The 27,831-nt window shown below is 37.3% G+C and overlaps 1 protein-coding gene across 2 annotated transcripts in view; it reads left to right on the top strand.

Moving 5' to 3' along the window:
- The window catches only part of SFMBT1 (Scm like with four mbt domains 1), a 131,835-nt gene that overhangs the window by 85,734 nt on the left and 18,270 nt on the right, over positions 1-27,831 (top strand). Inside the window, exons 4-12 of one of the 2 annotated variants that reach the window (XM_036869198.1) lie at positions 7,778-8,018; positions 12,457-12,597; positions 15,148-15,236; positions 18,541-18,787; positions 19,489-19,583; positions 20,090-20,191; positions 22,086-22,236; positions 24,423-24,505; positions 26,853-26,979. In XM_036869198.1, the coding sequence (XP_036725093.1) occupies positions 7,778-8,018; positions 12,457-12,597; positions 15,148-15,236; positions 18,541-18,787; positions 19,489-19,583; positions 20,090-20,191; positions 22,086-22,236; positions 24,423-24,505; positions 26,853-26,979 (1,276 nt within the window). The remainder of the gene's footprint in view (positions 1-7,777; positions 8,019-12,456; positions 12,598-15,147; positions 15,237-18,540; positions 18,788-19,488; positions 19,584-20,089; positions 20,192-22,085; positions 22,237-24,422; positions 24,506-26,852; positions 26,980-27,831) is intronic. The other variant, XM_036869199.1, reaches the window with a different exon arrangement.

The raw sequence follows: 27,831 nt of genomic DNA, 5'->3' as shown, positions 1-27,831 counted from the left end.
AGAGAATTTTAAATAACTATGATTAATATGTTAGAGGCTCTAGCAGAATAGGTGGACAACATGCATGAACAGAAGAGAATTTCAGCAGAGATGGAAACTATTAGAAAGAATCTAATAGAAATGAAAAACGTGGTAACAGATGAGTGCCTTTTTCAGGCTCATCAGTTGACTTGACACAGATGAGGAAGGAATCAGTATACTTGAAGGTAAGTCAGTAGAAATCGCCCAGACTGAAATATAAAGAGAAAAAAGTGGGGAAAAAACAGACTAGAACACCCAACAGCTGTGGACAATATTGAAAAGAAAAAAAAATGTAATTTGTGTGTAATTGGAATCTCAGAAGGAGAAAAGAGCAGAGGTGAGGAAGAGATGTTTGAAGGGATAACGGCAGACAATTTTCCAAAGGAAAACAAAGATACTATACCACAGATCAAAGAAGCTCAAGCAATGCAAAACAGGATAATTAATAACAATAAAATGCATCCAGACACATCATATTCAGACTGCTGAAATCCAAAGGGAAAGAGAAAATCTTGAAGGCAGCCAGAGGTAAAAAAGACACATTACAAATAGAGGAACAAATATAAGAATTATAGTGAAATTTTTTTGGGAAACTATCCAAACCAGAACACAGTGGAGTAAGATCTTTAAAGTGTTGAAAGAAATGAACCTATCAACCCAGAATTCTGTCCTCAGCAGAAATTTTTTCCAGAAGTGGAGGAGAAATATAGACCTTTTCAGGAAAACAAAAATTAAGAGGTTTCATTATCTACAAAAAAGTATTAGGAAGTTCTTAAGGCAGAAGGAATTTGAAATAAGACAGAAACTTAGATCCACACAAAGAAATAATAGAAATGGCATAGATGTAACTAGATATAAAGTTCATTGTTTTCCTTATTTTTAGTGTCTCTAAAAGATACCAGTTTGAAACAACAACAAAAAAATGGTAGCAGTATATTGTGTGTTTATAGCATATGTAACTATAGTAGCACAAAGGATGGGAGGGAGGATTTGGGAGTGTATGGTTGTAAGATCTTTGTGCAACACATGAAGTGGTATGGTGTTATTTGTAAGTAGACTGCAATTAATTAAAAGATGCATATTGAAAACACTTCATTGTTAAAGGTTTTAAAAAAATTAACTTCTTCCTCAATGTTTTACAACCACTAACATTCTCCATTTCCAGAACTTTTTCATCATCTTCAACAGAAACCCTGTATTCAGGGTTTCTCCCCTGGGTGGCTCCTCCCACTCTCCTCCCCCAGCCCCTAGTAAGCTCTATTATACTTTCTGTCTCTGTGAACTTGCCTGTTGGCACTTAGTGAAATCATACAATATTTGTCCTCTTATGTTGGCTTATTTCACTTAGCACATCATTATACTTTTAAAAACTTTTTTAGTGGTTGCAATATACATTTACAACTAACCCAAGTTCTCTTTCAAGTAACACTGTACCATTTCATGGATAGTGCCAGTAGCTAATATCAGAGTATTCCCAATTACTCCCTCCCAGGCCTTATAACATTGTTATCATTCGTTTCACTTACGCATAAGCTATAATCACCAAATAATTTGTTGCTGTTATTAGTTTGAACAGTTATCTGTTAGATATATGAAGAATAAGAAAAATAAGATTTTATCTTGATTCTTTTATATGTTTATTATATATTTATTCATTTATTCTATTGCTCTTTATGTAGATCTAGTTTCTGACATATATCATTTTCCTTCTTTCTGAGGAATGAATGAATGAATGAATGAAGTTTCCCAGCCACGCCGTGTGGCTTGCGGGTTCTTAGTTCCCTGACCAGGGATTGAACCTGGGCCCTCGGCAGTGAAAGCGTGGAGTCCTAACCACTGGACTGCCAGGGAATTCCCTGAAGAATTTATTTTAATATTTCTTGCAAGAAATATTACTGGCGACAAGGTTCCTCAATTTTTGTTTGAGAAGTCTTTATTTTGCTGAGTACAGAATTCTTAGTTGGTGTCTTTTTTCTTTAAGTAATTTAAATATCTCACTCCACTATTTTCTTACTTGAATGTTTTCTGAAGAGGAGTCTGATGTAATTTTTATCCTTGCTTCTTTATAGGTAAGGTATTTTTTTCTCCTCTGTCATCTTTCAAGAGTTTTTTCTTTGTTTTTCTGCAGTTTGAGTATCTTATGCCTAGGTATAGATTTTTTTGTGTTATTTATACTGCTTGGTATTCTCTGGGCTTCTTGGATCTGTGGTTTGGTATCGTTAATTTTGGGAAATTCTCAGTCATTATTGCTTCAAATATTTCTTCTATTCTTTCTCTCTTTTCCTTCCAATATTTATAGTACACTTATGTCACACTTTTTATAATTGTCCCACAGTTCTTTGGTATTCTTTTCCAACTTTCTCGTTCTTTTTTCTCTTTGCTTTTCAGTTTTGAAAGTTTCCATTGAAATTTTTTCTAGCTCACAGATTCTTTCCCTGGCTGACCCCAGTCTTGTGGTTGAGCCCATCAAGGAATTCTTCATTTTTGTTAGAGTGTTTTTGGTGTCTACCATTTCATTTTGATTTTTCCTCGGAGTTTCTAACTCTTTTCTTGCATCATCCATCTGTCCACTCTTTTCATTTAGAGCCCTTATCATATTAATCAGTTGTTTTAAATTCCTGGTATGTTACATCTCTGCCGTATCTGAGCCTGGTTCTAATGTCTGCTCTGTTTCTTCAAACTGTGTTTTTTGTCTTTTAGTACCTCTGTCTAAGTTTTTGTTGAAAGCTGGACATAATATACTGAGTAAAAGGAATAGAAATAAATAGGTCTTTAGTGTTTTATGTTTACCTGGATAGGAGTTAGGATGATTTTACCGCTTGTTGTAGCTATAGGTGTCAGAGGCTAAAATTTACTTTGGTGTCATTAATTTTGTCTCCCCTGTTTTACAGGAGCCCTCTTGATGTGTGGTGGTAAGGTGTGAGGAGAGCAAAAGCATTCTCTAGCCCTGTGATTTGGTCTCAGTGTTTTAGTGAACCTGAGTTGTGCATATCCTTTCCCCTATTTTGGAAGCTAGAGGGGGCTGGAGTTGGGTATTTCCCTTACCTTAGATCAGGAAAACTCTGGTAAAAATTCTGGTAAAACTGTAGTTGGTTAGGACCTAGTAAAATAGTTTTTCTTGAGGGTTAGTCTTGTTAAGAAGAGCAGAATGCTTCGGATGTATTTCACAATGCTACTTTATTCTTCCCTCTGCCAGAAGTACTAGGAGAGTTTTTTCTCTGATCTTCATTGTGAAAACCTGGTAGGACTCCTGGGGGGCAAACTCAGAGAAGACCGTGGGCGGCCCTGAGACTGGGCCCCCATGGAGTTTTTACCTCTCAATCTTGTCCATATTGAGCCTCTAGCAATTCATTAATTACAGTTTGAGGTTTCCTACCCTGGTTCTAGTCCTGCAGAGGTTTCTGCTCTGTCTAGTATGTTGTAATTCTCTGTATCTGTCTGTCTGTCTCTAATTTTGAGCACAGCAGTTTTGCCCTATGACCTCAATTCTGTGCTGGATCTAAGAAGAGTTGTTGATTTTTAGTTTGTTGAGGTTTTTTTTCTTCTTAGGACAGGAGTTCCAACATCCAAAAATCCTTACATGTCAAATTGAAAACCAGAAGTCCTGTATTGTTTTTCTGTTCTCTATTTCATTTATCACTACTCTAATCTTTATTATTTCCTTCCTTACGCTAGCTTTGGGTTTAATTTGCTCTTCTTTTTCTAGTTTCTTAAGAAGTAAAGTTAGGGTGTTGATTTGAGATCTTCCTTCTTTTTTAGTGTAGTCATATATGGCTACAAATTTCCCGCTTAATGCTGCTTTTGCTGCCTCTCATAAATTTTTATGTATTTTGGTTATAATTTGTCTCAAAGTATTTTCTAATTTCCCTTGTGATTTCTTCTTTGATCTATTGTCTATTTAAGAGTGTGTTTCATATCCATGTATTTGTGAATTTTCTAGTTTTCCTTCTGTGATTGAGTTCCAGTTTTATTTCATTGTGATTAGAAAAGATACTTTGTATGATTTTTGGTTTTTGGCCTAAAATTATGGTCTATCCTGGAGAATGTTCCATGTACATTTGAGAGGAATGTGTCTCTTGCTGTTGAGTGGAGTGTTCTCTATATGTCTGTTAGGTCTAGTTGGTTTATAATCTTGTTCAAGTCTTCTATTTCCTTTCTGTCTGATCATTCTATCCCATATTGATTGTAGGGTACCAATTTGTTTAGAGATCAGCACAACCTTGATACCAAATCTAATAATATTTCAGGAAAGGAAAATTACAGAGACATGTCACTCATGACGACTAATGCATAAGTAGCGTACAAAATAATACCAAACTAAATGTAGCTATATTTAAAAAGGATAGTACATTAATAACAAGTCGATTTTTCCAGGAATACAAGATGGCTTAAGTGGCTTAACATTTGAAAATCAATGAGCATAATTCACCATAGTAGTAGAATAAAGGAGAAAAATCACATTATCATCTCAATATATAAAGAAAATTATTGATAAAATTCCACATCCACTTACGATAAAACTCTTAGCAAACTACAGATGGGAATTTCCTTAATTTGATGAAGTGTATCTATAAAAAAATCTACAGCAAACTTTATTAATGGTAATATGATACATCTTTCTTTTTAATATGGAACAAGACAAAAATCATGCTGGTTAACATGATTTCTGTTTGATACTGTATTGGAGGATCTAGCCAATATAATGTAGGAAAAACAAAATGTATAAGAATTAGGAAGGAAGGGAAAAGGTCATTATTTGCAGATGAATAAAATAATTTACAGCTATATTATTAGAATTAATGAGTAATTTTAGCAAGATTTTTAGATACAAGGTCGGTATAAAAAACCTATTATTTCTATATACTAGCCGCAAACAGAAATGGAAACTGAAAGATGTGATTTACAATAACATAAAAAACATCAAATAGCTAGGAATAAAATGTAAGAAATATTTGCAAAGAAACTTCAAATCTTTATTTATATAAGTTAAAATGAAGGAATAGGGGCTTCCCTGGTGGCGCAGTGGTTGAGAGTCTGCCTGCCAATGCAGGGGACACGGGTTCGAGCCCTGGTCTGGGAAGATCCCACATGCCGCAGAGTGACTAGGCCCGTGAGCCACAATTACTGAGCCTGCGCGTCTGGAGCCTGTGCTCCGCAACAAGAGAGGCTGCGACAGTGAGAGGCCCGCGCACCGCGATGAAGAGTGGCCCCCGCTTGCCACAACTAAAGAAAGCCCTCACACAGAAACGAAGACCCAACACAGCCAAAAATAAATACATAAATAAAATTAAAAAAAAAAAAAAAATGAAGGAATATACCTGTTCATCTATTGGAAGACTCACTCTTGTAAAGATGTCAGTTCTCCCCAAACAGATCTGTAGGTTGACTGCAACCCAAGTCAAACAGCAAAAAAAAATTTAAGTAGAAATTGACAAACTGATTCAAACAAGTAAAACCTGACCCCTCCCTAATACCACACACAGAGATTAACTCAAGGTGGATATTAGTTCTCAATATAAAAGGCTTCTAGAAAATAATATAGTAATATATCTTATGACCTTTACGGATAGGGAAAAGTTTGTTTAAAAATATAGAAAAACCATTAACTTTTTAAAGGAAAAATATTGATGAATCAGAGTATATTAAAATTAATAACTTCTGTTTATCAAACATCAAGAAAGCGATATTTGTAATATAAGTAATGGACAAACTGATATCCAGAATATTGACTCAATTAAAAATTGGCAAGAAATTTAGGCATTCCCCAGAAGAAGAAATATAAATGGCTAATAAATAAAAAGGTTATCAACTCTATTAATAATCAGAAAATGCAAATTAAAATTACAGTGAGATAATATAATACGTGTTTCAAAATGGTTAAAATGAAAAAGGTAGAAAATACAGTAATGTTGGTTAGAATGTTAAGGCAGAAGAATTTCTTGTATACTACTGGCAGAGTACATTGGTACAGCCACTTTGGAAAATATTTGTCTTTTTATTATAGGAATCCATGTAGGTATGCATCAAATGACATACAAAACTATTCATATAATTATGAGAATATTATCAGTAGTCTTCCAAAACTGTGACCTGCCCAGAGTGCCTACTATGAGGAGCATTAGAATGGATAAATTATGGCATATTTGTATAATGGAATACTATACAGGAGTGAGAAGACATAAAGTACTGTTACATGCAACAGCACAAATGAATCTCATAAGCAATGTTGGGCAAGAGAAGCCCCACACAGAAAAACATTCATACTGCATAATTTTGCTAACATAGTGCTGAAACACAGGCAGTGTTAAACTGTAGTGTTATAATTCAGGGTAGTGATTACCTTTCAGGAGTACAGCAGGTTAGTGATTAGAATGGGGAGGAATTTTACACAGAATGTGGACTTTCCCTCTCTGGCCTCTCCTTTCCAGGAGCCCCCTCACTTTCCAGTGGTTATAATGGCCACATTGCACTTAGTTGTCATGTCTCCATCGTCTCCTCCAGTGTGGGACAGTTCCTCATTCTCTGTCTTTCATGGCCTGGATACTTTTGAAGCGCATATCATATACCAGTTATTTTGTAGAATGTTTCTCAATTTGTGTTTGGGTTTTCTCATGATTAGCTTGAGTTTATGCATTTGGCAAGAATGTCATAGAAATGATGTGCTTTTCTGGTATGATATCAAGGGTATATGATATTGATGTTTTAGGACTGGTGATGTTAACTTTGATCCATTAGTTAAGGTGGCGTCTGCCAGATTTCTTCACCGTAATGTTACTGTTTTCCCCTTTGTGACTAAGAAGAATTTTGTGGAGAGAACCTTTGAGATTATGCAGATATCATAGTCGTCATAGTCATTTTGGCATCCATACCTCTGATTTCAGATCAACACCACAAGATTCATTCTGCTTTTACCTTCTTCTTTTTAAAAATTTATTCTATTTTATTATTATTATTATTTTTGGCCGTGCCGTGCGGCATGCAGGATCTTAGTTCCCTCACCAGGGATTGAACCCATGCCCCCTGCAGTGGAAGCGTGGAGTCTTAACCACTGGACTGCCAGGGAAGTCCCATTCCCCTCTTCTTATTTTTACTTCTTTCTCCCACAGTGAGAAACCTGGCTCTCATTATCCATAATATATTTATTTAATTTTAGTATACACATACAGGAGTTCCAGAATTGCAGACCCCTAACTTTGTGACCATATAATTTATCATCTAAACTAGGACACTTTTGAGAGAGATAAGAGACACTATTATTATTCAAGAATAACAGGTGTAAACACAGACTGTTTTAGGGAAACTGGGAAATATGGCTCCCTTTGTATGGTACATATTATACTAATTTATTATCAATATAACTTATTTTTGTCCTTTACCTTTTCCAGCTTCATAAATTTTCTTTTGAATGATCGAGAAATCACTCTTGAAAACTTAATGTGTTGAAGGTTGTTAAAATGGTGAACATTCAGTGATTTGTATACTTAATAGAAAGCATATTCTGTAATCATAATAGACTGCTTCAGTGGAATATTGAGTTCTCTTAAAGCTCCTTCAGAGTCAGATGGAACAGAGCAGCATTGCTAGTCCCTGTTTTGTTTGGATCACTCCTGTGAGTTAGAATTGGAATTTCTCAGGTTTCCCTTGAGAAGATTTTATTGCATTTAGTGCTTCAGAATTGTAAGTCTTAAAGAATGTTGGCCAAAGAAGTATTCATTTGAGATGTTTTTCTGGTGGTTAATTACATTTCCCTGTTCAGGTGGACACACGTTTGCAAAATGGATTTGCTCCTGGGATGAAACTGGAGGTGGTTGTGAAAACCAATCCTGAAACCTACTGGGTTGCCACCATCATTACCACCTGTGAGCAGTTGCTCCTCCTCCGCTACGATGGCTACGGGGAGGACCGGAGAGCAGACTTCTGGTGTGACATCAGGAAGGCTGACCTCTACCCCATTGGGTGGTGTGAGCAGAATAAGAAGACCCTCGAAGCCCCGGAAGGTAATGCGATACTTCGTATCAAGGCGTGATGTGGTATCGCTGTAGGAAAATTTGGGCTGTCCACAGTCTTAAGGTTTTCAGTTTCCCAAGCACATAAGTCTTCCTAACTTCTTTGGGTTAGCATTTTGAATGACAGTATTTATAAGGAATAATTTATATTTCCCTTTAAAAAAATTATATTCTGTGCTCACTAAGCCTGAGGCTTTTATGACATTCATAGGAAGCATCTGTTGCTTATAATCCTGTAGGTCTGTGAGGCTCTCTTAAGTTTGAGACTTGTAGGTCTGGTTGTCTTTGAGTACTTTGGGCCAGATTGATTCTCTTTCTGATTTTATCATCCTCCCTCCTATCACCTACAAGCAATCTGGGACCTGTGAACCCTTAGAATAAACCAGGTGAAGCTCCCTTCCAGGAAAGAGCCCTACTGGGAGTAGAATCCAAATTAAGTAGGACAGAGACAATAGGACAAAAGAAAGAGAAGGGTCATATAAATGTGCAGAAAGGAAAGACAGACCTTAAGAAAATTCCAGACCTTATATGCTTTACTTTCAACTTTTTATTTTTTTATAATTTCAGATTTACAGAAATACTTCAGATTTGCAAAAATACTATAGAAAATTCTTGGGGACTTACTACCAACTTTCCCCAAATGTTGGCATTTTACCACATTTACTTTATCCTCCCTCCCTCTCTCTTTCTCTCTCTCTCTCTCTCTCTCTCACACACGCGGCTTTTTTAATGAACCATGAGAGTCAGTTGTACATGTGATGTCCTTTTACTCTTTACTTCTAAAAACAAGGACATTCATGAACACAATAAAATAAAATCAGGAAATTAACTTTGATATAATACTGTTATTTAATCTGTAGACCTTGTTCAGTTTTTATCAATAATGTTTTTATAGTAAAATGTTTCTACAGTAAAAGAAAATCCTAGATCATGTGTTAACATTCATTTGTCATGTCTCCTAAGATTCCTTTAATCTGGGACAGTTCCTCAGGCTTTCTTTGACTTTCATGACTTTGACATCTTTGAAAGGTACAGGCCAATTTTCCCAGTAATGTTCATTATGTCCTGGGTTGAGTACTGTTCATTATTCCTCATGTCTTTTCCTTGTCCAGGATTCAGTGCATTTAGCTGTCATATCTTTTTAGTTTCCTTAACCTTTCTTTGTCCTTCTTGGCATTGACGTTTTTGAAGAGTACAGGCCGGCTCTTTTTTAGAATATCTCACAATTTGGGTTTGTCTGATGTTTACTTAGATTCAGATTGTGCACTTTGGTAGGAAAAATGCAGAAGTGATGCTGTGTCCCTTCTGGTGCATCATATCAGGAGACACATGCTGTTGGTTTGTCCTGTAACTAACTTGTGATATTAACTTTCATCACTTGATTAAATTGGTATATGCCAAGTTTTTCCACTGTAAAATTCCTTTTACTGTTTTTAATTAGTAAGTATCTTGTGGGAAGATACCTTGATATTATGTAAATATCTCATTACTCTTCAAACTTCACCCACTATTTTTGGCATGCATTGATAATTTTTATCTGAAACAGTTATTATTCTCATGATTACCAAATGGTATTTTCTAATTCCTTCTTCATTTCATAATTGGCTTTCTACTATAGAAAGAGCTTTCTCTTTTCTACCATTTACACACATGTATTTATGTATGCATGTATGCATGTGTGTATTTATGTATCTATGTCAGTATAGACTCATGGGTATTATTTTATTCAATGGATTATAATCCTTACTATCATTATTTATTTTGATGCTCAGACTGTCCTAGATTTGGCCAGTGGACACCCCTTCAAGCTGGCAAATGTGTCCTTTGCTATGTTCCCATTATTCTTTGAGTAGTTTCTTGTTCAGGAAACTTTTCCCTGCCTCAGCCCTGAAATCAGCCATTTCTCCAGGGAGCCCTAGGTTTTTTTGTTTTGTTTTGTTTCATTTTGTTTTTTGAAGGATGGTATTTAGAAATGGAGTTAGAGTCCTGGGTTATCGGTGGGCTTCTAGCTTGCCATTAACATTCTGTGAAAAAACATTGTAAGAGGAAGCTCTAGAGACATGAAGCTACCTGGCCCACTATCGCATCTTGAGAGTATAGGAAAATTCACCTCATTTAAACATGAACAACAGAAAATGATTTCAGTTGAGTCTCATACAAGGTCCAGTTAGTATAATAAAAAAAGGAGGAAAAAAGGGTAGAATAAAATCCTTCCAGAGAAACATAACCACAAAAGTCATGAACACTGTATCAAACAGAAATGTAGTAACAGTGATAGAGCAGTGAGAAAAATCATAAATAAAATTTATAAAAATTACAAAAGTGAGAAGATTTGAAAAGAAAAAGATTTGAAAAGAAAAAAAATAGAAGGTAGGCAAGAACTAGAAATTTAAAAATACTAGAAATGAAGATTAAGTTAAGATGAAAACAGGAGTGAATCAACCATGAGTAATATCTGAAGAGAAATAGAAGATGAAAAAGAGGGGGAAAAAATTTAAAAAAGAAATAAAAAGGACTTGGAAAAAAATATTAATAATATAGGTTGGCAAAAATGGTTCAAGATACATAAAATAGAAGTCCCTGAAGATGAAAACCAAAGTAACAAAATAATAAAATACTGTAAACTATAATTCAAGAAAACTTTATGGAAATAAAATAGGACTTAAAAATACATATTGAAAGGGTTCACTATGTACATGGGGAAATAAAATGAGAACAGCTAAATCAAGGTGTGTATTGAACTCTAAAGCAAAAAAGGATCCCTTAATCTTTTAGGCAAAAAACAGTAAGTTTTTTGAAAAGGAAAGAAAACAAGATGGTCATCAGACTAATTGACAACAGTGCTTTATGCCGAAAGACAATAGGGCAACATTTTTAAGAAATTCAGTGAAAGAAAACATGAGGCCAGGATTTTATTTCTAGCCAAACTGAACATCAGGTGTAAAGGCCACATGCAAACTGTTATGAAGATGTAAGGATTCAGGGAATATTGTTCCCATGATTTTTCCTTCCGAAGAAATCCACTAGAGAATGAGGTTCAGAAAAATCAAATGAGGGCTTCCCTTGTGGCGCAGTGGTTGAGAATCTGCCTGCCAATGCAGGGGACACGGGTTCGAGCCCTGGTCTGGGGGGATCCCACATGCTGCGGAGCAACTAAGCCAGTGTGCCACAATTGCTGAGCCTGCGCGTCTGGAGCCTGTGCTCCGCAACAGGAGAAGCCGCGATAGTGAGAGGCCTGCGCACCGTGATGAAGAGTGGCCCCCACTTGCCACAGCTAGAGAAAGCCCTCGCACGGAAACAAAGACCCAACACATCCATAAATAAATAAATAAATAATTTAAAAGAAAAAAAGAAAGGCTGCAACAGAAAACTTCTTTAAAAAAAAAAAAAAAAAGAATCTGCCTGCCAATGCAGGGGACATGGGTTCGATCCCTGGTCCGGGAAGATCCCACATGCTGCGGAGCAACTAAGCCCCTGTGCCACAACTACTAAGCCTGAGCTCTAGAACCCGCGAGCCACAACTACTGAGCACACATGCCACAACTACTGAAGCCCACGTGCCTAGAGCCTGTGCTCCGCAACAAGAGAAGCCACCGCACCACAACAAAGAGTAGCCCCCACTCGCCGCAACTAGGGAAAGCCCGCACGCAGCAACAAAGACCCAACTCAGCCAAAAATTAATTAATTAATTAATTAATTTTTTTAAAAAAAGAAAAGAAAATCAAACAAATGAAGGAACATTAGCTTGAGAATTGTTAGTGAAACACTAAATGTATATATGACTGTAGAACTTCGAGCTAAATGATAGTTGTAAGAGAGACAGTATAGTATATAATGGCTACATGCTCTGACAACATAAATACAGTATAACTATAAAAAATAAGGGACCACAGTGGGGCGAGCAAGTGAATACAGTGGTATAAGCTTACTCATCCCTCCTCCCCTTTTAAAACAGGTTTATTGCCTAGTAATTTAACTAATTGCCTTTTAAGTGTTAACTGGGAGTAAAAGGCTATTACCTGAAATGAGATGCTGAAAGAGAGGAGAAGAAAGACATTATAGCTAACTTTACTATTGTTTATTAAAAAAAAAAAAAAAAAAGAAATAGAAAATAGTCTGAAAATAGAGAGGACTAAAATTGTTATATAAAGATATTAGTATAAAAGTAACCAGAGGAAAAAAAACCACAAACCTTTCTAAATGTCAAAAGATAGATTTTAAAAAGAAAAAGTATATATTTAAGTAAAATAGATCACATAGTGAAAGACTGTACACATACACAAGCAATTTATGTAATACTTAACAATATGACAGAATTGAGGTCGTATCTTTTGGTAATATAAATAAATGTTAATGGGCTTACTCTTCTATTAAAAGTAAACAATTCAGGTTGGCTCACAAAATAAAACCCACTTCTGTGCTATTACAGGAGACATACCTAAATGGAGATATTCTGAAAGAATAAACATAAAAGGATGGACAAAGATACATAGACAAATGCAAATAGAAAAGAAAGCAGGAGTCTCAGTCTTGATATCTGACAAAGGTGGAATTCAGATCAGAAAGCACTGTAAGAAACAAAGAAGGGTACTTTATTATTATTTTTTAATTGAAGTATAGTTGATTTACAATGTTGTGTTGGTTTCAGGTGTACAGCAGAGTGATAATCTCTTGGTTCATCCATGTTGCTGCAAATGGCATTATTTCATTCTATTTTATGGCTAAGTAATATTCCTTTGTGTGTGTGTGTGTGTGTGTGTGTGTGTATCAATATATATCACCTTTCCAAAGCAGAGTACTTCATAATAAAAGGTGCAATCAGTCATTAAAAAAAGAAACAGGGTCCATCTACATATATCCAAGGAATGGTCTCCAGATATCTTGTTATATGAATAAAGAAAAATATGTATTGAATGAGGGAGGAGGAAGATGTATGAATGCGTGTGTATGTGTGTGTTAACTTCGTTTTTTAAAACTAAAGGAATCTTTTATTTTTTTTATTGAACTATAGTTGATTAACAATAAGGAATACACCATTTTAAAAAGTTGCCTGTGGGTAAAGAAGGGAATAGGATGAAGGGGACAAGGTTAAAAGGTGGATTTTCTGAATATACCTTATTTTGTAGATTTGAATTTTGAACCATGTAAATATTTTATATAACTTATAAAGCAAAATTAAATTTAAAAAAGCAATTTGTAAAAAAACAAATGCAGAAGCAAATAAAGAAACCTGTGTATGGAGCTTGTGAAGTAACTACCCAGAGAACAACTATTTCAGTGACTTTCAAATACAGAAATTTAAATGTATGTCCCTAGTAAGGTTATGCCAAAAGGAACCAAAAAAATTGCCAAAGTAGCAACAACAACTCAAGCTGTTTTTAGTAATCATATTGTTGGTGGTAGAGTTGATGTTATTTTGAAATCATTATTTGTGTGTTGTGGGATAAAGCTGGACTGGGGCAGGAAATGTGCAAGAGCAGCATGGAACATCTTTTTATACCAAAAGTGAAAAAGAGATCAATAGCTATTTACTACGGTTATGTCAAAGGACTCAGGAGCCAACCTGAAGAGACCCTCTCTTCTTAAAGATGAGACACTTTGAGCATCAATAGGAGAGTAGCTGCAATGGCCTGAAACATATATGTGATTTAATCTGTAACTTCGTGGTGAATCTTTTAAACAAAACTCTCATTGGTCGCCTTGGGACGATGCTGGAGAACCAACTGATAATTTTGAAGGCTGGTAAATACAGAGAAAGAATAAAGAGAATCAAGCATATATCCTGCCTTCTTTTTGTGATCAAATAGTAGAAGAAGAGAAATTTTTCTTTATAGAAGTATTTTGGTTAGTAAATGAAGAAGAGGTGATAGAGTATCACCATTTTTAGCCCCTAATGAATCAGTATATCTATGTAGTGACCATTAAAAGCTGCTAACATCACAGAAGGAGAGACAACCAGAATGAATGTGCCTCTTGATGGAAAGATACAACTCCACTTATGAAGTAATCTTACCCCCCACCCCAGAGAGTCAAACCTGAATTTGATCAAGCCTCTAGATCTAAATACTGATTTATAGAAAATGGAAAGGACAGTAGAGCAACTGGTTACCACAAGGAGGCAACCAGTAAAACCAGACTCTGAAAAACTCTATATATGACAAAATGTTGAGTCTTAACAAATATGCTGCAAGAAAAAGAGGGAGTGTGGGGTATACGTACACATTAAAAGAGATTTAGTGATATATTAACCATTTGCAATGTATGGCTCTCATTTGTATCATGATTTGACCAAACAAATTGAAAAAATCATCTTTGAGACATTTTGGAAAGTTGAACATGGACTAGATATTTGATATGAAGGAATTATTGTAATTTTTAAAGGTGTGATGTTATTGTGGTTATACAAAAAGTTATTTTCTTTTAGAAATGCATACTGAGATTATATTAGATGAAATTACATGATATCAGGAATTGGTTTCTGAATAATCCATGGTTGGGTCACGGGGGGGCGGAGTATGTGAGGATATAGATCAGGGTTGACAAAGTAGCTGTAAAGGACCAAATAGTAAAATATTTTAGGCTTTTCAGGCCCTCTGGTTTCTGTCACAGCTGCTCAACTCTACCTTTGTAATGTGAAAGCAGTACTTAAAAAATGATGTTGGCTGTGTTCCAATAAAACTTTATTTACAGTAAAGACAGCAGGCCAGATTTAGCCCACAGTTTGTCGTTTGCTAACAGCTCCTGGTCTGGATATAAAGATTTACCATGAAGTGACAGTTTTTGAAGCTGGGGATTCATTATACTGTTTTCTCTATTTTTCTGTATATTTGAAAATTTCCATAATAAAAAATAAAGTAGTTCATTTTTGGATAAAATTATATTAACAGGGAGTTGGGCCTATTCTCTTTTTTCTGGATGCAACTCTTATTAAACTAACCAGGAAGTAGCTCTATCTAGAGGAGGATTATTTTTAAGCTGTCAAAGAAGCAATATGTTGGGCTGTTAAATATTAAAATGACAGATGCACCTCTAAACCATTTTCACTGGTTTAGTTTCTCTGTATTCTGCTTAGTTTAATTTCTCTGTGTTTTGTGGCTGACAGTATGATTCCTTCATCTAGGCATCAGAGATAAAGTGTCTGATCGGGATGAGTTTCTGCGGCAGACCCTGATGGGAGCATGTAGTCCTCCTGTTCCGCTGCTAGAGGGCGTGAGTATTATTGCTTCCAGAATCAGTGTGGAAAACCCTTCCAGTCTTCCTGTCCAAGGAATCTTAAAATTGCATGCTCATTTACCACTCCAAGACAGATCAGCATTATTAGTACAGACATAGGCATAGGTATTGGGGGGTGTAAACTTACCCTCAGAGGTTGCAAACTGGCGGCTTGCTCAGTGCGTAAAAGGTTTTTGAATTAGTTGCAAACACATGAAAATCTAGTTTTCCAGATTCTTTCACGCAGTTGGAAAATGTGGCCATTTTGAGCTCTCACTTGGAACTGAGCAAGGGCTGACTCTACTTCAGCATGGACATTTGTAACTCCCACACCAGGTGACTTGAGACCCCTTTTCTTTTGCTCAGAAGACACTGGACCACCACCTACCTGCTTTCAGCAGTTCTTTTAAATTAGTATAGCTTTTGAGCTTGTTGGTGAAAATAGATTTCTTGTTTTTGTGAAATAAATTTATTGGTTATGACGTTTCTAAGTTATATTTTGTCACTATCTGTCGTACCAGCAACATTCTTTGTATCATACGTGAAATGCAGTTTATGAAGGTTCCAGTTACTTTACATCCTTGTCAACACCCTGTTATTCTCTTTTTGGTTATAGCTATCCTAGTGGGTGTGAAGTAATATCTCACTTTGATTTGCATTTCCCTAATGACTAATGATACTGAGCGTATTTCTATGTGCTTTTTTGGAGAAATATCTGCCCATTTTTTTTTTTTTTTTTTTTAAAGTGTTTGCAGCCAATTCACTGTTTTTTTTTGTTTGTTTGTTTGTTTGTTTTTATTTATGGCTGTGTTGGGTCCTCGCCTCTGTGCCAGGGCTTTCTCCAGTTGTGGCAAGCGGGGGCCACTCCTCATCGCGGTGCGCGGGCCTCCCGCTATCGCGGCCTCTCCTGCTGCGGAGCACAGACTCCAGACACGCAGGCTCAGCAATTGTGGCCCACGGGCCCAGCCGCTCCGCGGCATGCGGGATCTTCCCAGACCAGGGCTCGAACCCGTGTCCCCTGCAACGGCAGGCAGACTCTCAACCACTGCGCCACCAGGGAAGCCCTGCCCATTTTTAAATTGGGTTATTTATCTTTTTATTATTGGGTTGTAGGAGTTCCTTATAAATTCTGATTATAAGTCTAGATCAAGATATATGATTTTTAAATATTTTCTCCAATTCTGTAGATTGTATTTTCACTTTTCTTGATGATATTGTTTGTAGAACAAAAGTTTTTTATTTAGATGTAGTCCAATTTATCTATTTTTTTCTTTTGTTGCTTGTACTTTTGGAGTCTTATCTAAGAAGGGTTTGCTTAACCCAAGGTCATATAGATTTACTCCTATATTTTCTTCTAAATGTTTTATAGTGTTAACTGTTATATTTAATTCTGTGATCCATTCACAATTCCTCTTTAAACTTGATTGGTGAACACTCTGTTTCTAGGTGATCTTTATATTTTATACAGGCATACCTCATTTGATTGTGCTTCACTTTATTGTGCTTTTCAGACACCGCATTTTTTTACAAATTGAAACATTGTGGCAACCCTGCTTTGAGCAAGTCTGTCAGCGCTATTTTTCCAACAGTATTTGTTCACTTTGTGTTTCTGTGTTACATTTTGGTAATTCTCACAATATTTCAAACTTTTCATTATTATTATATTTGTATGGTGATCTCTGATCAGTGATCTTTGATGTTACTATTGTAATTGGTTTTTGTTTTGTATTTTTAAATTAAGATATGTGCATTTTTTTTAGACAATGCTGTTGCACACTTAATAGACTACAATATAGTGTAAACTTTATTTTTATATGCACTGGGAAACCAAAAAATTAATATGGTTCACTTTATTGCAATATTTACTTTATTGTAGTAGTCTGGAACTGAACCTGCAATATCTCAGAGGTATGCCTGTACTCTGACTCATTTAATTATGTTTAGTCTGGGCCCGGCTAAACACTCAGTAACATTTGAATGAATGAATGAATGAATGAACAAATGAATTAATAAGTATCCTGCAGTACATTGACCTTGATTCTGCTATTCTTATCTTTAGCTGTGAATGTGTTCCTTCATTTGTTCATGTGTTCTTTTGCATATATATGAATATGTAAGTGTCATAGAGCAGTTTTTTTGTTTTTTTTTTTTTATAAATTTATTTATTTATTCATTTATTTTTGGCTGCGTTGGGTCTTTGTTGCTGCCCAGGGGCGACTCTTGGTTGCGGTGTGCAGGCTTCTCATTGCGGTGGCTTCTCTTGTGGCGGAGCACAGGCTATAGGCACGCAAGCTTCAGTAGTTGTGGCACGCGAATTCAGTAGTTGTGGCTTGCGGGCTCTAGAGCACAGGCTCAGTAGTTGTGGTGCACGGGCTTAGTTACTCCGTATCATGTGGGATCTTCCCAGACCAGGGCTTGAACCCATGTCACCTGCATTGGCAGGCAGATTCTTAACCACTGTGCCACCAGGGAAGTCCGAGCAGTTCTTATTAGGAAAAAAATGTAAGTTTGAACATTAAGAAATGGTTAAGTGATGATATTGGAATCAGCCTTTGTTTTTATTCTTTTTTCTAGCTTTTAATATGTATCTAGAGAGTGAGAATTAAACTTTTCCTTTCCCTCAGTGTAATCAAAACACTCCTTGCATTCATAAGAACATCGTTGTGAAATGAGTAAAAAAATCAGAACTGAAATGCCGTCAGCAGATAAGTGGATAAATTACTGCCCATGTATAATACATAATGTCAGTAAAACAGATTAAAAGAATGAGGAAGATTTATATGTGCTATAGTAGAAAGATAGCTATGAAATATTAAGTGACAAACACACATTGAAAAACAATATACATTTTTCAAAAAATACAAAAGAGAAAAAGATAGACACAGGTGGATGTTGACTTGTGTGTAGAAAACCCATTCTCAGAGAGTATATGCCAAAGCATTTATCATGGTTCTTTCCTGGAGGTAGGATTGTGGGGGATTTTGACTTTTGTCATATTTGATTGTTTTTAAAATGATGATCATATTTGCTTTTACAGAGACTAAATAATGATGATATTTTAAAAATTCTTTCTGGATGAAACTCTATAACATAGTCCTAGAGATAGAAATCTTTCTTTAAGATAAATATTTTCATATCACCAGAAATAATACTATAGAGACTTGTATGATATTAGGCAGTTCAGTGTCACTAGCTTTGAATGGGTAAAAATATAAAGGCTAATTTGAGTTCATTTAAAACTTGATTTTAAAAATACTATGTTACCTCTCTTATATAATCATTTTGCTTTTTTTACCTGAAGCTCCGTAATGGGAGGAATCCTTTAGATCTCATTGCTCCAGGTTCCAGGCTGGAATGTCAAGCTTTCCAGGACTCTTTAAGTACTTGGATTGTTACTGTAGTAGACAACATCGGGGGAAGGCTGAAGCTGCGTTATGAAGGACTTGAGAGTTCTGATAATTTTGAACATTGGTTGTATTACTTGGATCCGTTTCTTCATTATGTTGGTTGGGCTGCTCAACAGGGATATGAGCTTCAGCCCCCATCAGGTGAGGAGCAATATAACGTTTTTCTTTTAATATTACATTATTGTTTATTATATTTTTATTAATATCTATGAGACTGAAAAATACATTATTCTGCATATTATGGAAGCCTTTGTTAGTTTACATAATAGAGATATTGAAAAAATGTATATGGAGTAGTTAAATGCCTTTTTTTTTTTTGGCTTTATTGCCTTAGTAATTTGCCACACATATTGATATACCTTCTGCTCCAACTTTTACTGACTTCTGCCCCAACTCATACTGATCCGTTACCAAAACTGAAGAAAAATTCTCTAGGTAGCATTCACATAGTTATAGGAGTAGGACAGGTCTTGAGTTCAAAGCAAATTGTTGATTAAAAGATATCCCAATAATATTAAAGCAGGAGTTAATATTTGAATCAATTTACATTCATTATTATGTGCCCCAACTTGGATGCTATATTATATTATTTTGTGGACAACAGCAATCCTTATGATCTTACTGTAGGTATTTTCACCAAACACTACCCAGGTTCTGAACAGAGGAGACAAGGTACTGAAGTTAAAGTTATAAGTTCTCTGAGTAAAGATGGTATAAGTGGGCTTGAACCCCTTCCTTTTTCCCAGTGGAAAGTGACTTTTTTATGTGAATGCTTTCAGAGCAGTTATAAAATGTGTAAGTTCTCACATCATTTAAAGCATCCTGTCTTGTTTTAACTAAAGCCATCAGACATCTGAAAACTGAAGTTGAGTGGCAGGAGATCTTGGCCAAAGTGAAAGAGGAGGAGGAAGAGCCATTACCATCTTACTTATTTAAGGTAAAAACAAAAATGTGGTAGATAGGTACTTATCTTCTCACAGTAGAGTAAAGCAATATGGGGGAGCTGCAAAGCATAAAATAACCCCTGGCGTCAGTGAGAGTGCTGTGATGCCTGAAGGAGGGAAGAGGTTTGAAGGCTAGCTAGAGTGATGATCATCCTTTTTTCCTAGAAGTAGTCTACGTTTTTTCCCGAAGCGCTCTTAAAGCATTTTGAGTCTTTTCTTTTCTACTGTGAAGTACATAGCCTTGACTTGTTATAAAATAAACTTGTTTTTTCTCTGTATGACCCTCGTGTTCTGAATGTAGAGAGTAGGAGTGCTTCTTTTGGGTTTTTTTTTTCCTAAATAATTTTTTCCAGGCTGGGAAGACAATTATAGGATTAGATTATTTACCAGAAGCTGGACAGTTCCATTATTTTAATTAAGAGTAGTATTCAGCTATATATGAGTATAAAATTAACGTGCAGATACTATATTTTATTCCCTCTTGGCATTTGCATTTCAGGATAAACAAGTGATCGGCACTCATTCATTCTCTGTAAATATGAAATTGGAAGCTGTGGATCCCTGGTCTCCTTTTGGGATCTCTCCTGCTACAATTGTTAAGGTAAAATGGAGGCAACTCTCTTGGTAAGAATTCTTGTCAGGGTGACTGGTTTAGGAAATTGGTAGTGTTTTAATCTTCAAACTCCACTAATCCAACCCATTGTTTCTCCTAAGCTGTGAGGCTAGAATTAGTTCTGTGCACATTTTACATTTGTAATGTCTGGTTCTTTGTGGCCCATTCCTTTGTCAGAGCTTGGTTGCCCCAGCTAACCAAAGCCTGGGCACCAGAGTAGTGGGGTGCACATTCTTTGGGGCAGGCCTAACTGTACATAACTATAGAGGAGATTTAAGTGGCAGGTAGCCCATGGTATCTGAAAAGTTTGGAGGCAGGCAGTGTCATCAGTGTCCAGCTAGGTGCAGGGCTCGTTGGGTGAGCAGATGTGTGGGCAACAGTTGATTAGTGTCACAAGGTCTGCCAGTAGGATTGCTCCAGCCATGGATTCCAGATTCAGACTTTAATCTTTTGGAAGACTGACAAAAGCGAGCTTCTTGTTAGAAGTAACCACAAGAACTGGGCAGGTTGTCAAGGCCCAGTTACTCAGTAACTAGAACTGAGGCATAAGGTAGAGGATTTCGTTTTAAGAGTAGAGCAGAAGCCCATTTACTGAAAGTAGAACCAAAAGTCAAGTGTGACAAGAGGAATAGTTATGTGGACGCTGAATCGTCTGACCTGTTGAGATTTAAATTTTCCTTACCTTAGAAGAAGATTATTCTTAGAACAAGAAGTGGGCTTCCCTGCTGGCACAGTGGTTAAGAATCCGCCTGCCAAGGCAGGGGACACGGGTTTGAACCCTGGTCCGGGAAGGTCCCACATGCCGCGGAGCAACTAAGCCCGTGTGCCACAACTACTGAGCCTGCGCTCTAGAGCCCACGAGCCACAACTACTGAAGCTCATGCGCCTAGAGCCCATGCTCTGCAGCAAGAGAAGCCACCACAGTGAGAGGCCCATGCACCGCAACAAAGAGTAGCCCCCGCTTGCCGCAACTAGAGAAAGCCTGTGTGCAGCAACAAAGACCCAACGCAGCCAAAAATAAATAAAACAAAATAAATAAATTTATTTTTTAAAAAAAGAGTAACTTCACAAAAGGAGGGGAAAAAAAAGAACAAGAAGGGATTCTGAACCTGCAGTGGGGTCAGAAGGTCCTTTCTGGAGTTGAGGGGTAGGTGGTAAGGAGCCAGGGGAGTTTCATAAAACCTTCTCTTTGGCATTTGAAACTAGGCTAGGATCTGATCTAATAAACTGGTGTAGTTGACTCCTCACTGAGCCTGAACTAAGCTTTGTTTGGAGCTCAACAACTTGGATTTAAATCTAGGTTCTGTTTCTTCCTGTCAGTGTAACATGGAGCAAGTTATTTAACTGCTTTTTAAACTCAGTTTCCTTTTCTGCAAAGTGGGGTTGATAATGGTACCTCGTTAGAGTGTTAGGAAGATTAAAGCTGAATTAATACAAAAAAAGCATTTAAACAGTGCCTGACACAGAGATAACATTTACTGAGTGCTTAGTAGTAGTATTAAAACACACTTAATGTTATTATTAATGTGGCTATTAACTTTTGTAACATGTTCAGCTATGCCAAGGAAGTGACGTGTGTGTGTGTGCGCGCATGCGTGCATAAACATACACATATTGGGATTGACATATATACACTACCATGTGTAAAACAGCTAGTTGGAACCTTCTGTATAGCGCAGGGAGCTCAGCTCGGTGCTCTGTGGTGACCTAGATGGGTGGGACAGGTGGGAGGGAGGTCCCAGAGGGAGGGGGTATATGTATACATATAGCTGATTGACTTTGTTGTACAGCAGGAACTAGCACAACATTGTAAAGCAACTATACCCCAATTAAAAAAAAAACAAAACATTTGTCTATTTTATGTGTTAAATCATATATACAGGTTTTTGATGAGAAGTATTTTCTGGTGGAAATGGATGATTTGCGACCAGAGAATCGTGCACAGCGATCCTTCGTGTGTCATGCTGACAGTCCTGGTATTTTCCCTGTGCAGTGGGGTCTGAAGAATGGTTTACACATCAGTCCCCCTCCTGGTGTGTATTCATTCTTTTCTGATTTGTTTGCTTCGAAATGAGATTTATCAGATGGCTTTACCTGGATCTTTTGTCCCCCTCTCTCCTCACACCCAATCCTGTCCTTAATGTTTTGGGGGCCCAAGACAAGTGTAAACAAAGACCTAGATTCCAGTATCTACATATTTAAAAGTTATAAATTAAGCTTAAAAACTAGTAAATAGGGACTTCCCTGGTGGCACAGTGGTTAGGACTCTGCGCTCCCAAAGCAGGGGGCCCGGGTTCAATCCCTGGTCAGGGAACTAGATTGCACATGCATGCCACAACTAAGGAGCCCGCCTGCCACAACTAAGACCAGTGCAACCAAATAAATAAATATTTTTAAAAAAAACAAAAAACTAGTAAATAAAGTATGTCCTACTACCTTGATAAATATCTTCATAACATCCTGGGGTTCCATGCAGCTTCCTTAGTTCATTCCATGTGTGTCTGCTGGGAGGCAACAGGGGTGAGGGTAGGATGCAATGAGTGTTGGGAGCTGATTTATGAGAAGAGGCCTTAGAGCCAGAGTTAGGAGGTAGATTACTGATTTTTAGGTTTCTGGGCCTCCTCTTAGAGGGAGACTCTTTGGACCTCAGAGGGAGATTTATGGTCAAAAGTAGAACTCAGGCTGTAAGTAGGAAGGTAGCAGCTCATTTTCTTCATGTTTGCAACTTTGCAAAATTTAATCTTTGACCCTTTAATCAAGATTACTAAATATGACTTATTTGAGCTGAAATTTTAGGTACTTTTTTAACATAGAGTATCTGGAAGTGTAAGGTGTTTATCTGATTTTTATGTCAGCAAATCAGATTATTTGACTGGCTCTATATAATTTATTGGTAAGCTCTTAGTAAAACATAGCTTCACTTTCTAAATAGCGACTGCTGGAACACTGGGCTGGAAGTGCTCTTTTCTGTTAATAAGAGTCACAGACTCTGAACCTTTGTCTTCCGTTCAGCCTTCATTCATCCAACAAACATTTTGTGGAATGTTTGCTTTGAGCCAGGCATTGGACTTGTCACGGGGGAAACAAAAGTGAGAATGGCAGTTCCTTCAATGAGTAAATAGGGGAAAACCATAACAGAACCCCCCAGGTTCTCCCTCATCAGTGAACAGACAGTGGGAGTGCCTGCCTGGTGGTGATGGTTGGGGGGACATACCTACAGGAGCATGTTCTTGCTTTGCAGTAATGCTGTGAACATCCCAAGTTCCTTATCCTGCCCGCTGCCATTACATGAGAAGAAAAAAAAATTTATTAAAGATATCACCTGTCTCAGCATTGTTGTAGACAACTCAGCTGTCTTTATAAATATCAATAGAAGGAAAGTAGTGGATTATGTAATTAAAAATGGTAGATAATTTACTGTCAGGAATTGAGGGGGAGGCAGAGAGAACATGGTGCCAGTCTGAGGTGGGCAGAGGAGGTGACTGCAGGGGCTGTTTGGCTGTAGGCTGGTGTGCTCTTCAGTAGCCTGCTCTGTGCCTGTGGGACATTGAGCTCTGGGGAGCGGAGGTGAGCTCAGACACGGCGGGGCAGCCGGACTCAGTCCAGCTCCTTGCACAGAGCCGGTGCCATCAGGGTGTCAGGTTAGAGGGGCTTCTGCCAAGAACCTGTAGACTTAAGCGGGGAATTAAGCTCAGCTTTTTTCCTGAAATGAATTCATGATTCAGTTTATAGAGCACTGAGATTCTATAGAACACAAATCTGAAACCTGTGCTGGGAATATTAGTAGTTGCTAAGACATGTTTAAGGGAATAGCTTTACGAAAGAAAAAAGTCTTCACTGATTAAGTAGTGCTGTAGGTTGTTTGTTGTCTCTTTTCCTTTAGACCCTGAGTCTCTCTCCTTTAGAGACTGGATTTATTAGCACAAATCAAATTCAGTCATAACTGTCTTAAATTCTTTTGGTAAATTGTCAACAACTAATCATATAAAATACTGTTCAAAAAAATGCCTAATCTGAAGTGTGAGTTTAAAAATTTATCCAGAGTTGCTCTATTTTATAAAATTAGTACTTCGGATTTAATAGGGTGTTTTTTCCCCTCTCTAAAATGATCAAAGTCCTCCAATTAGCAAGATTAGAAGTTGTGGGTGGACACCTGGCAGAGTGGCAAAGCCAGGCAGGCATGTGAGGTGTGAATCATTGCTCTTTTGTCCCTACCTAGGCTACCCAGGCCAGGACTTTGATTGGGCCGACTACCTCAAACAGTGTGGTGCTGAAGCTGCTCCCCAGAGGTGCTTCCCTCCGGTGAGAATCCTGTCCCCTCAGGGCCACTGCTTCGGGGCTGCTGGGGACTGCTGTGCTTCCCCTGCTGTAATGATGTTTACTCTGAAGCCAGTTCTCTCATGCAACCCCAAAACGCCTCTCGTTGATTGTAATAAAATGGTCCAAGGAAAATTTCGTTTGCTGCGGAAGTTAATTTGTTAATTTAATTAGTTTAACAGTTTATCAGTTTGGTTTTTTTTATTAGCTGAAATCATGTGAATTTAAAATTTTAGTTTATGATTAGTTTTGATGGTCCATTAATATGAAAAAATGATGAAATATTAAGGAGAGAAAATTATTAAACTTATTTATGGTTTACAAAACCAAACAGCAGTAAAAAGCTTAGAACATAAAACAACAGTTTCCTGCTCTGTCCCTTTCCATGGCTTCCCTTCCCAGAAGTATTCACTTCCTATTCTTCTCACTGTTTGTTATTCTCATATTTATACTTCCTCACTTATAATTCGCTGCTATCTTTTGAGTTAATTTTAGATGTGTCTCTCAATTCTATATTACGGTAAGTGAGTAATCTAGCTATTTTACCTTACCTTTCTACTCTGTCTTACCTATCTCCTCTTCCTATTAGAGTGATATTACAATCCTCGGTTAAGTCTGAATTTGTGTATTTACATTATCATGGGCGTTTAGGTGTTACTCACAGATTAGCAGTGTAGTATTTTACGATTGTTTTCTTCTTTTATTTGTCCTCAAGTTAATAATTGCCTTGTTTTTCATAGCCTAATTTTCTTTGCCTATAATACTAGTTCTTCCCACACCTTCCAGTAGATTCTCAAAACTCTTAGCGTATCAGGAAATCTGTCATGTCGAATATATTTTTTTAGAGACACCCCTCTTAGCAACCTCTTTTTAGACAGGTTACTGTCTTGGCTTGCCATGTAGTTTTAATTCTGGAGACTGCTCTGCTGTGTCACCCAAGGAATTGCCTCTCCTTCTTCTTAGGACTTGGGATTCCTGTTTTATATATCTCATGGCCTCTTCTTTTTTGGTTTACTCCCTTGTTTTGATGGAGCCTGTCTCTCAGTAGCTTCCTGAAATGGGATGCAAGAGACGTAAGACGTTTTGGTGTTTGAAAATATGTTCACTCTACTAACTTGACTGATCGTTTGGCTCAGTGTGGAATTTTAGAATGGAAGTTATTTCACTTTAGAATTTTGAAAACCTCAGTTGTTTTCTACCTTATAGTGTTGGTATTGAGAAGTTGAAAGCCATTCTTATTCTTGATCTTTCATATATGACCTGCCCTTTTCTCTATCCCTGGAAGGTTATAGAATCTCTTTAGTCACTCCCTTTCAGCGTCAAGCCATGGCTTGGCCTGTCTTCACCCACGTGCTGGGGCGTGGAGAGCACATTCTCTCTGGAAACTTGCACCTCTCTGTGCTGGGAAGTTCCCTTGGCTCTCTTCTTTGATTTCCTTTTCTTTTTCTCTCTTCTCCTTCTGGAATTCTCATTTTGGTGGCCCTCTGGACCAGGCCTCCAATTCCACCGCACCCTCCCCACCCCCACCGCTTTTCCTGCTTCTTAGGGGGTTTTTTTTGCTTTGCTTGCTGTAAGATTTCCTAAACTTTATCTTTCAACCCTTATTTTGAGTTTTTAATTATTGATATCACATTTTTAATTTTTAAAAACTATTTCTGAATATTTTTAATAACATACTGTTCTTATTTTAAAGATGCAGTAGTTTTTCTCATCTTTCAGAGGATGTTAATTACCCCCACCTTTTTGTGATTTTTCTTCTTGCATAATCTGTTTTCTCCAAGTTGCTTGTTTTGTCTGTTTTGGTCTCTAGCTTTCATATATTTAGATATCTGCTAATTCCTTGGTGGAATTTGCTTGCTTATATTTAAGAAATGGGAGACTAAAAGAAAAAGCTGATTGGAAGCTCTGAGCATGTGGGTGGGGCTTGTCAACCTTGAACTTCCCTATTGGGTAAGATCTGTCTGGCCATTTGTTGGGGAAACCTAAATCCATGTCTTTATGTGTTCCTTCTTGTGCTTCATATTGCCACAAGAAGTCTCTTCCATTCGCTTGCGTGGAGGGTAGAAGCAGGGACTGGGCCTCAGCATTCCACATGCTAATCTCTATTCTGGACAGCACGCGTACCCTCAACAGTTCCTGTGTCCTCCTGCCCAGGGATCCGATGTTTTACCCTCTGGAGGATAAATCTTATCTTCTCTAGGGAGGGGAAGGGACAGTTACCCTGGGGTGTGGAATGGAGGAGTTACTCTAGGATTAACTGTTACTTGGAAAGTTCTCTCAGATGAGCACATGAGTTAATACTGAGTATGTATTTGATTAATTTATCTTCTAGTCAATTTCTGAGCATGAATTTAAGGAGAACATGAAGCTTGAGGCAGTGAACCCTCTTCTCCCTGAAGAAGTGTGCGTTGCCACCATTACTGCAGTGAGAGGCTCCTACCTGTGGCTCCAGTTGGAGGGTGAGCGTCAACACCCCTGAGAAGCCGTCGTCTGACCACTCTTCTTTGCCTTCCTGTTTACCCCTGTAGTGTGGCTTGTTAAACTTAATTGATTAGCTAAATAGGGGTCTTGCTCAGAGACTTCTAATTTGTAATGTAAGACTCTGAGCTAAAAATTCATCTTCCTCTCCTTGATCTTCAAATTTTAGGAAATGAATATGAATAAAAGCCTTCACTTATATGGGCCCCTGTTTTCTTGAAGGGGAAAATACAGGTTAAAAATAGCATATATTTTGATGTGACCAAAATACATGAGCATGAGCATTAGTAACTAGCTTATTCGAGAGATTATATTTTGGTTGCCCCCAACCAGTAGAACCAAAAAGTATGTAAAATTGAAAAGATATATTATGCTAAAAGTAATATTCAGTGATGGGACAGGTTTGTGGACAGAAAGTAGTATGTGAGTACTCAGCACTACAGCTTACTATGCCTGGGTTTCCTTTTATTCACTGCTGAATAGTCAGACGCGGTACTTACCGTTGTTCCCGGTTTGTAGAATCGGCCTTTAACATAGGTGTCAAGGACAGTATTGGATGTACGTGTTTATGCAACCCCTGCTGAGCAACTTTGTTTACATTACTCTCTGATTTGAGCCCACCGATCTAACTTCTGGCTTGTTCCTGAGTACCAGAAGTAATGTTTTTATTGAGTAGAACTATAACGTTTGCCTTTTATTTTCCAGTTATTTCATGGAATTGACGACCATATTTGTCAACCATCTGAATGATATTACTGGTAGTTCTAGGTGCTTATTTGCTGTTCCCTAACTAAGGGTCACTCTGTACATTGACTACCTGTTTTGGTCTTTAT

The sequence above is a fragment of the Balaenoptera musculus genome, chromosome 11 (assembly GCF_009873245.2).
Source record: "Balaenoptera musculus isolate JJ_BM4_2016_0621 chromosome 11, mBalMus1.pri.v3, whole genome shotgun sequence".
Lineage (NCBI taxonomy): Eukaryota > Metazoa > Chordata > Mammalia > Artiodactyla > Balaenopteridae > Balaenoptera > Balaenoptera musculus.
This window is presented reverse-complemented; position numbering and strand designations above follow the sequence as displayed.